The 11075-nt window shown below is 50.1% G+C and overlaps 1 protein-coding gene across 1 annotated transcript; it reads right to left on the bottom strand.

The window, feature by feature from the left end:
- Positions 1-8866: 8866 nt before the first annotated feature.
- Positions 8867-10407, bottom strand: LOC105036006 (dof zinc finger protein DOF5.7-like). The gene has a single exon (XM_010911738.4). It carries the CDS (start codon positions 10125-10127, stop codon positions 9075-9077), a length of 1053 nt encoding a protein of 350 aa, XP_010910040.1. The 5' UTR covers positions 10128-10407; the 3' UTR covers positions 8867-9074.
- Positions 10408-11075: the final 668 nt, after the last annotated feature.

The raw sequence follows: 11075 nt of genomic DNA on the forward strand, positions 1-11075 counted from the left end.
TGGAGCGGAATACGAAGCTCTGATCGCAGGACTAAGGATCGCCAAAGAGCTGGGAATAGGTCAGCTCTGGGTGCACAGTGACTCTCAACTAGTGGTGGGACAAGTCAGCGGGAGTTACGAGGTGCGGGAGGACAGTATGGCCAAATACCTTGAGAAGGTCAAGGAGCTCACTCCCGTCTTTAGCAGCTTCAACATTAGACGGATTCCAAGGTTGGAAAATACCAGGGCTGACCTTCTCTCCAAGCTGACGACGTCGGCTCCGATCGAATTGCCCCAAGGAATTCTCTTTGAAGTTCTAAAGTACCCGAGTACAGAAGAATCGCGGCCCGTGATAGAGATTGACCATGAGTCCAGCTGGGTCGACCCACTGATAATCTATCTCAGAGATGGAGTTCTCTCCCAGGATGCGAAAGAAGCCTGGAAGCTCCGAAATCAGGCCTCCCGGTACATCCTTTATGAGGGCAAGTTGTACAAGAGATCATACTCCTTGCCCCTCTTAAAATATCTCCGGCCCTCGGAAGCTGACTATGCCTTATGGGAAGTACATGAAGGAATTTGCGGAAATTATTTGGGGGCTAGATCTTTATCCCACAAGTTGCTCCGTCAGGGATATTACTGGCCAACAATGCATCATGATTCGATTGAATATGTCAAAAAGTGTGATCGATGTCAGAGATACGCCAACGTCCAGAGACAGCCCGCCACCGAGCTCACACCTTTGAGTGCCCTATGGCCTTTTGCACAATGGGGGATGGACATTCTCGGCCCCTTTCCCCTGGCATCTGGGCAAAGAAAGTTTCTCCTTGTAGCGATCGACTACTTCACCAAATGGGTTGAAGCCGAACCACTAGCGAAAATCACAGAAGCAAAAGTGCAAGATTTCGTCTGGAAGTCGATCGTGTGTAGGTTCGGTCTGCCTAGAACCCTAATCATTGATAATGGACAGCAATTCGCGGGAGCAAAATTTGCCGAATTCTGTGAAGATCTGAACGTCTCCCACAACTTCACATCAGTAGCCCATCCCCAGGCGAATGGCGAAGCTGAGGTAACTAATCGAACCCTTTTGTAGGGGATTAAGACGAGGCTCGAAAAAGCGAAGGAAACTTGGGCGGACGAACTTTATCATGTGTTGTGGGCGTATCGAACTACCCAGAGGCTACCTACGGGGGAGACCCCCTTTGCTTTAGCCTTCGGTACGGAAGCCGTCATCCCAATCGAGCTTAAACTCCCATCGGCACGAGTCGTGGCATTCGACGAACACCAAAATTCGCAAAGTCTTAGAGCCAATCTCGACCTGCTGGAAGAAAGACGGGAGATAGCTCAGGTTCGAATGGCAGCCTACAGACAGAAAGTCGCTCGATATTACAACACCCGGGTCAAGAACAAAACCTTTAGAGCAGGAGATCTAGTGCTTTGACGAGCCGCTGTCTCGCAACCTCAGGATCGGGAGAAACTCGCCCCAAACTGGGAAGGACCGTATGAAGTCAAAGAAGTAGTCCGGCCCGGAGCTTATTATCTTAAAGAACTCGGAGGAGCCGACCTCCCACGACCATGGAGCTCGAAAAACTTACGGATGTACTACCAATAACTTCATTTTAATCAAAAGTTGCATGCCTGTATGTCTTTGGACAATTCAAATAAACTAAAGGGAAACCTCATCCCGACAAAGTCGAAGGCCCGGTTCCATTTAGACCGGATGGGGGAAGAGGCCCTGCAACGCTCATATGTGCCCCCACAGCCCTGTTAGGGACAGGAGGAAAACCTCGTCCTAACTTGAGCAAAGTTGAAGGCCCGGTTCCATTTAGACCGGATGGGGGGAGAGGCCCTGCAACACCCATATGCGCCCCCACAGCCCTGTTAGGGACAGGAGGAAAACCTCATCCTAACTTGAGCAAAGTCGAAGGCCCGATTCCATTTAGACCGGATGGGGGGAGAGGCCCTGCAATGCCCATATGCGCCCCTACAGCCCTGTTAGGGACAGGAGAAAAACCTCGCCCTAACTTGAGCAAAATCGAAGGCCCGGTTCTATTTAGATCGGATGGGGGGAGAGGCCCTACAACGCCCATATGCGCCCCCACAGTCCTGTTAGGGATAGTAGGAAAATTTTGCCCTAACTTGAGCAAAGTCGAAGGCCCGATTCCATTTAGACCGGATGGGGGGAGAGGCCCTGCAACGTCCATATGCACCCCCACAGCCCTGTTAGGGACAGGAGGAAAATCTTCCCCTAACTTGAGCAAAGTCGAAAGGCCCGATTCCATTCAGACCGGATGGGGGGAGAGGCCCTGCAACGCCCACATGCGCCCCCACAGCCCTGCTAAGGATGGGAGAAAAATCTCGCCCTAGCTTGAGCAAAATCGAAGGTCCGGACTCCTACGGGAGCTGGGCTCCGCCCACGACTTCTACTGCAAGGAGGACTCTACCCGGACTCCTACGGGAGCCGGGCTCCATCACCAACTTCAACCGATGGTAAGTTCCACCCGGACTCCTACGAGAGCCGGACTCCGTCGCCAACTTCGACTAGTGATAAACCCCGTCCGGACTCCTACGGGAGCCGGACTTCGCGCCTTATTTTAACTGCAGGAAGACGCAGCCCAGACTCCTACGGGAGCCGGGCTCCGTCCGCAATTCCAATCACAGGGGGGACTCCACTCCGCCCAGACCCCTACGGGGGCCGGGCTTCGTCACCAACTTCAACGGCTGGTAATCTTCGTCCGAACTCCCATGGGAGCCGAACTTCGCCCCGACTTCACCTACGGGAATCGAACTCCCGTAGCCCCGCTGAAAGCAGAGAAAAAATTTCAGGTGAAAAAGAAAAAGGAAGGCGATGGGCCACATCAGCGACGATTGGAAAATAAACAGCGCCCAAGGTGCGGAGAACCCTGTCGCGGCAAGGATTGGGGCCCTCATCAGGAATCCCAGCTTTCAAGAAAGCTTTCTATGCAAATCCAAGGTAGGACAACTTCCTCGGGATGACAGAAGCTCAGACCTCCGAGCTCAAGCCCTGAGGGGGGACGCGAAGCCCGAATGGCCCCCAGGCGAGTCTGCGGCCGCTGGCGGAAAGGATGGATCGATATGATGGCAATCGAGTATCTTCGAGCGATGCAAAAACCGAAAAGGAGCTCGGCAAACGACAATTCAACACAAATAAAAGAGCCGCCGGCGACCTAAGGACGACGTCAAAAAAAAAAAAATAGAGAAAAAGAAGAAAAAGAGAAAAAAGAAGATGAGAGAGGGAAGGAAGTTCGACGGACAGCAATTCATGAGGTAACAAAATCTCCCTCTCATTCTTCAACTAACAAGATGTACGTTACAAGACCCGGAGGGCCAGAAAAGAATACATTATTACAAGGCTCGAAATACGGCTTGGAAAGGATACCCCAGAGGCCGCTTCAAGCTGCAAACTTCTCTTCCCATTCCTGTCCTTCCCGGCCACGTTTTCTAGTGCGTGTAGCAGACCTATCAGCTCTTGCCCCGTCTTGTTTCGCTCCACCTCCGAAACCCCAACCCCGAGGGGGAAAGGATGGGATAGATTCCAAGGGGCAATCAGGGCGACGACAGCGGCGACGAAGACCTGTTTCAAGAAGAACCGGAGTCACCCCGGAGGCAGCGGCGGTGCCAGAGATATGCGCTATCACCAAATGCTCCGTGACAACCACCGTCCAAAGTGTTCCGGCAAGGTCGGCATGCGCTACTTCCACCGTCATCGCAACAAGTTTTGCTGCCCCACCGTTGACGCCGACCGCTTCTGGTCCCTCGGCACCGACGACATCAAGGATCCCGCCACAGCTTGCGACGACAGCTCTGCCCTCCTGACCGTTGTCACCCCGTCTTGCTACTCTGAAATTCTCAGGTAGAATGCCTTTACCGGCGGTCTCCGTCATTAAACCCCTGTTGTTGAAGGAATTCTTCCTCAAACCCCCTTTGAAGCGACAGGGACCTTCAGCGGCCGCTCGATGACTGGAGAACTCGCAGACTGCTGTTCTCCTCCCTGCCTTCCTCCAAGCCCTAGGCATCCTCTTGAGGATGGCCTCTGGGGTGGAGGACCTGGCGGGGTTACCCCCTAGAGAGAAATCGGGGGGCTGAGGATGGCAGAGAGATGGCAAAGACTGGTGCGGAAGACGCTCGGAGTTGGCAGGGGTACCGAGGGAGTGGCTGAGTAGCCAGGCTCTCAAACGAAAGAAAGATGCCATCTTTTAGGCGGAGTAAAGCCCCAAAGGGTAGGGGGTTTAAATAGGCAGCGGATCTCAGCGCAATTATGGTGGCGGATATCCCTAGACCAACCGGTACTTACCACGTGTCCCGCGTGTCCCACTCGTCGCTATCGAGGATTGACTGTTCGCAAATTTCCACGGTGCGACGCTTGGGATCGCATCTCAGTGGGAGTTCCGAAAAGACTTTTTGGATCACCCTAATCGGAGAAAGGGCTCTGGCATGCGCACGTTAAATGCTGACATATCCGAGGGTGGTTGCGCCGAGACGTCAGAAGGGGAACTTCGGCTGCGACAACCTCTCTAAACTTCCTTCATTCGAAATTCAAACTCAGAAGTGGGGGGACTGGTGTTGGGTATAAGATACCCTTGACCGAAGTTCTTGGCGAAATTGACCCTCACAAGTCTCTTCCGACTTTCGACTGCCGTTGGTGAACTCCCATCACTCCGCCCGGACTCCTACGGGAGCCGGACTCCGCCTACGACTTCGACCGCAAGTAGACTCCGCCCGGACTTCTACGGGAGCCGGGCTCCATCCTCAACTTCAACTACCAGTAAGCCTTGTCCGGACTCCTACGGGAGCCGGATTTCACCTTTGATTTTAATTGCAGGAAGACTTTGCCCGGACTCCTACGGGAGCCGGACTCCGCCTACGACTTCGACCGCAAGTAGACTCCGCCCGGACTTCTACGGGAGCCGAGCTCCGTCCTCAACTTCAACTGCTAGTAAGCCTTGTCCGGACTCCTACGGGAGCCGGACTTCGCCTTTGATTTTAATTGCAGGAAGACTCCGCCCAGACTCCTACGGGAGCCAGACTCCGCCTACGACTTCGACCGCAAGTAGACTCCGCCCGGACTTCTATGGGAGCCGGGCTCCGTCCTCAACTTCAACTGCCAGTAAGCCTTGTCCGGACTACTACAGGAGCCGGACTTCGCCTTTGATTTTAATTGCAGGAAGACTCCGCCCAGACTCCTACGGGAGCCGGACTCCGCCTACGACTTCGACCGCAAGTAGACTCCGCCCGGACTTCTACGGGAGCCGGGCTCTGTCCTCAACTTCAACTGCCAGTAAGCCTTGTCCGGACTCCTACGGGAGCCGGACTTCGCCTTTGATTTTAATTGCAGGAAGACACCACCCGGACTCCTATGGGAGCCGGACTCCGCCTACAACTTCGACCGCAAGTAGACTCCGCCCGAACTTCTACGGGAGCCGGGCTCCGTCCTCAACTTCAACTGCCAGTAAGCCTTGTCCGGACTCCTACGGGAGCCAGACTTCGCCTTTGATTTTAATTGCAGGAAGACTCCGCCCAGACTCCTACGGGAGCCGGACTCCGCCTACGACTTCGACCGCAAGTAGACTCCGCCCGGACTTCTACGGGAGCCGGGCTCCGTCCTCAACTCCAACTGCCAGTAAGCCTTGTCCGGACTCCTACGGGAGCCGGACTTCCCCTTTGATTTTAATTGCAGGAAGACTCCGCCAGGACTCCTACGGGAGCCGGACTCTGCCTACGACTTCGACCGCAAGTAGACTCCGCCCAGACTTCTATGGGAGCCGGACTCCGTCCTCAACTTCAACTGCCAGTAAGCCTTGTCCGGACTCCTACGGGAGCCGGACTTCGCCTTTGATTTTAATTGCAGGAAGACTCCGCCCGGACTACAACGGGAGCCAGACTCCGCCTACGACTTCGACCGCAAGTAGACTCCGCTCGGACTTCTACGGGAGCCAGGCTCCGTCCTCAACTTCAACTGCCAGTAAGCCTTGTCTGGACTCCTACGGGAGCCGGACTTCGCCTTTGATTTTAATTGCAGGAAGACTCCGTCCGGACTCCTACGGGAGCCGGACTCCGCCTACGACTTCGACCGCAAGTAGACTCCGCCCGGACTTCTACGGGAGCCAGGCTCCGTCCTCAACTCCAACTGCCAGTAAGCCTTGTCCAGAGTCCTACGGGAGCCGGACTTCGCTTTTGATTTTAATTGCAGGAAGACTCCGCCCAGACTCCTACGGGAGCCGGACTCCGCCTACGACTTCGATCGCAAGTAGACTCCGCCCAGACTTCTACGGGAGCCGGGCTCCATCCTCAACTTCAACTGCCAGTAAGCCTTGTCCGGACTCCTATGGGAGCCGGACTTCGCCTTTGATTTTAATTGCAGGAAGACTCCGCCCGGGTTCCTACGGGAGTTGGGCTCCGTCCTCGACTCCAACGGCTGCAGACAGACTTCGTCCGGACTCCTACGGGAGCCGGACTCCGCCCACGACCCCAATTGTAAGTAGACTTCGCCCAAACTCCTACGGGTACCGGACCTCGCTACCGACTCCAACCGAACTTCGGCCGACAAGTCTAGACCCCCTGGCGGGCCACAGTAACGGCCACAACACTGCTCCACTCTCTGCGGCGGACCCTACGCAGCTCTATCACTCCCTGACAGACCGTATTAACGGCCATGATACTACTCCACTCCCTGCGGCGGATCCTGTGCGATTCTACCACTCCCTGACAAGTCACGACAGCGGACGCCGCTCCACTCCCATAACTGACTCCACGTGGTAAGCCACGGCGATAGCCACGATCCCACTCTACTACCCTCCGCAATAAATTTTTTCTGACTTTGGACAGCCCACTATCAGACGGTTACAGGCGTCGCTATCAATTTGTCGCCCCCTCCGTCTATAAAAGGGAAACCCCAGATACGTTATTCGATAAGCTCTCATTTTTACCTAAAAACTCTGCTAAAATTTTCGTTCGAGCACTCCATTCTTGTTGAGGCAGAGAACTGACTTGAGCGTCGGAGGATCTTGCCGGAGCAACCCCACCTCCGGTTTAGATTTTTTTTGCAGGTCCCGACGGTGACCGCGACTCCCTCGACTCCAGCTTCTCCGGCGCAAGCGGATTTTTGTACCAACAGTTAGTGTATGGGCTGTCTAAACTCAAAAGTATTATTCTCTCAAGCTATCTATATCACCAACAAGCTATAGAAACCAATCACGTGCTTGGGTCATCGTATAAAGGCAACGTCTTCAAAAGCTGGGCAATAAAGGAAAGAAAGAAAATCATTTTTCTTGAAGGAAGATGATAAAGCTCATTCTTTTTTTTGTTTTGATTCAAATGAGCTATCACACCAGTCTAGTGCGAGAACAGCTCAATAGATTAAGATACAAAAAAATTCGCAAGGCCAGCAGGCAGTCTCCATCCTGTCTCCAAATTCAGTCATCATAGTGGTCAGCAATAAAAGCTGTCATTCAACCTGCTGTAGTATTGGCCTTTCGATAAACATGCTGGACTCTGACTGCAGCAGCATGGCGAAGAAAGATTCAGATAAAGCCCATTCTTAAAGAAGAGCTATTTCTAGAATTGCAAGCAAATCGAATGGATAAAATAAAAAAGCAGTCTTCATTTCGTTATCAGTTGCCTCGGCTCCATCTCCATGGCCAAAAGAGAGGAAGAAATGTTCCAAACAAAAGGAAGCAAAAGATGCCACCACCCTCTCTCTCTATTTCTATCTCCAATTCATTCACTACAGTCTGCACCTCATTGCTAAGCTGCAACTATAATCATATGAAAAGCCCTAACTAGGAGAGATGTTGGCATGAGTATAGGTAGGTTCCTGCTGAGCTACTGTTTTATTTATTTTATTCACATAGCTTGATATCGAAGTAGTCCTATAGATAAGTGAAGAGCTCTGAGGTCAATTGGAACCAATAAAAAAAAAAGATACGACATGGCATAGAAATTAATTTAATTAATAACTCTTGCAAATCTATATAAAGATAATAAAACAAAGCAGAAGACAAAGCAACTAAAAGTTAATGAAAGAAGCAAGTGTTTTTAGCTGAGTTCTAGCTTAGTTTTAGTTGACTTCCGGCCCCATCACTTGCATCACATTAAGGGCCTATTTGATTGTGGATAATCTGATATAGAAAAATAAATCCTATGTCAAATTATCATATTTGCTATAAAAGATGGAAGAGAGAGTTGATAAAAAAATTGGTAGGTTCAATGTTTATTTTCTGAAGAAGGTAAAACAAATACCTTAGAAGGGTTAGTATTTGATAAATTTTTGAATAATGGTAATCTATACTTAATAAAAATACTATCAATAAAGCTGCATATATAATCAATGAATTTATTTTGATGTCTTTCCAAATTTATTCAATAAAAAATTTTTGTAAAAAAAAAATTAAAATAGAGATGGCATTATGCAAAGGACTTTATGATTATAGTCATTATATAAAAATTAATTAGATATGATATTATTATCTACTATTAAAAAATTATTTTATATTAGAAGATATATTTATAAATTTGATTACATTTCTATATAAGATTACCTCCAACCAAACGTAATAATTATTTTTTAATATTATTTTTTTGAATAATTTTTCTATCAACTAAATATAATAAAAATTATTTTTTTTATAATTATTTTTTCAGATAAATGATTCTCATAAACCGTCAGATTACAACGTAATTTGACACACCCCAAAGAGAATCCAAACCTACATACAAACAGAAATTTGTAGTTAGGGCATAGAAGAGAGGCATCAATTTCAACTATAATCTTGCTTCTATTGCTACGGGATAGTCCTGCAGCTTTGTAACAAGATTATCAGAAAAAAACCAGAAGAAACGAAAGAAGACATACAAAGTTGAGAGAGAGAGAGAGAGCGCGCAAAAGCACCAAGCAGCAGAGCAACATCAGAAGACATTGAACACAGCCCACCAATCACCCTCTTTAAGAAAACATTAAATCATTCTCGCCTCCCCATATTGCTTTAACTGCAAACTAAGAAGACTGGAGAACCAGAAAAGAGCATGAAATATGATCGCATTGGAAACATATACTTCCATTCCCGTTTGACCGTTTCTACTCAAGGCAGACTAGCAAACTGTGTCATGTCATTCCAAGCTGGGATTCCATTCCAATTGCTAGAGTTGTTGTCGCCGCTGTTTTTGTTGTTGTTTTGGTTGTTGGTGGTGGCGGCGCTGATGTTGTGGGAATTGGTGGTGTTATTGGCGGTGGCGGAGGTGGGCATCGTGTAAGAACTGTCAATAAACCATGTCGGTGGCGTTTCAGTACTGCTAACGCATCCACTTCTCGACCCATTGTTCCCACAAACATGAGCTCTGGAGCTCTCTGGCACCTGAAAAGAGACGGGCTCTGGCTGGTTCTCCAGAAAAGGGGTTGGAAGAGGAGATACACTGCTCTCCCTTCGGGTCTCCCTTCCAAAGAACATAGCCAGCCTCTGCTGTTGAAGCTTCCAATGAATGTCTTGGTTTACAGAGCTCAAGGATTCAATTGAAGAAGCAATATTACCGAGCGTATTGCTATTCGCGGTTGGGGAAGAGCCACCACCTACGTCGCTATAGAACCCGATGGAAGAAGTTGGATAGTTAAATCCCCCCATAGAAGAAGCCATCGTGGCAGCCGGAGATGAGATAGCAGTGGATGAGGAGAAGTCCTCGAAGGAGATGAATTGGTTGCCGATGCTCAAGACCCCACAAGTGGTTGGAGCGTGCAGCCTTGTGAACGGGAGGACGCCTAGCTGGAAGTCGACTGCAGGCGGGGAGGGCCCGGCGAGGAATTTGAGGCCACCGCCAGGTTCAGGGATCCCGGCGGTGATGGGGTTGGTGGGATCAAGGGGGAGGCGGATGGAGGCCGACGATTTGGATTTCTTGTTCTTACGGCAGCCACCACCGACAGGCACGTTGCGGAGGGCGCCGCCTTTGGTCCAGTACCGGCGGCACGTCTTGCAGAAGTGCCTTGGCTGCGTGAGGCTGTAGTTGTTGTAGTAGCAGAATTTAGTATTGGGGGAGTCGCACCGCGGGCACTTGAGGCCCTGCTCCGGTGGGCGAAGAGGGGTGGTGGTGCTCTTGGGCCCTCCTGAGGTCTGGGAATCGTCAGCTGCTGGAGACACCATCATTTCCTTATCTATTTCAGTCGTAATTGCCGATGGTAAAGTGGTGGGAATTGAGAGAGGAAGAGAACAAGAGTAGAGAGTGTTGATGTGGTTTTTGACTGGGATGAAGGCCAGTGAGATTGAAAGGAGGGTGTAGGTGTTGGATGGTTGTCCTAGTTTTCCTGCGGAGGAGGCAAGGAGGGAGTCTTATTCATTGGTTTCATGCATGGGATTGCGAGGTAAAGGCACGTTTGATTGATGCTTGTGATTGTCATCAAGTGGGAGAGGAGGATTTGAAATAAATACTGGTACAGATGGGTTGGATTTTGTGGAATAAATAAAGACCATTGAAAGCTCCGAGGGAGGAGGGAAGATGGGAAGTAGCACTAGCAGAAGCGAGGGATCCCTCAGCACAAGAAAGTGCAAGCACATAATAGGAAGAGTGTGGAAAGAAAGGAGCCAAGGGGAGAACGAATTGAGACAAACAAGAAAGGTCTCGGAGTCCATTTGACGCAATAAAAGCAAGAGTGGTGGCATTATGAATTCTGATGGATGCTCTTGTTCGTGATGATGGGTATGGGGTCATGGCTGCGGATTGTAACTGGCCAAACCAAATTATTCAACACCCAACAAAATTACTTTCGACCCGCCCTCTAACTTAGTCCTTCACCCACCACATGTGATAGTAGACTTGACGTTCACCTTCTACAATGACAGGCCCCATGACCCTCACCCTTGGTTAGTTTCACCTAGTCCAAGCTTGACCCTATCATGAAGCTCCATGTTTCCAATCCATGCAAGCCACCCAACTCAATAGGGAAAAAGATGGAGCAGAGCAGATTGATAAAGAGTGAGTAAATAACAACAGTAACCCCATACGTGCATGGTGGCATGCTAATAAATAAAGTGCTCGTCAGAATTGATAAAGATAGTTTGGGACTGGGTTGGCCACTGGAGCGAGGCAGCCTAGGC

The sequence above is a fragment of the Elaeis guineensis genome, chromosome 13 (genome assembly GCF_000442705.2).
Source record: "Elaeis guineensis isolate ETL-2024a chromosome 13, EG11, whole genome shotgun sequence".
NCBI lineage: Eukaryota > Viridiplantae > Streptophyta > Magnoliopsida > Arecales > Arecaceae > Elaeis > Elaeis guineensis.

Bases quoted from the DNA above. Each gene is read 5' to 3' on its own strand.
- LOC105036006 (XM_010911738.4), bottom strand. From the start codon at position 10,127: ATGATGGTGTCTCCAGCAGCTGACGATTCCCAGACCTCAGGAGGGCCC.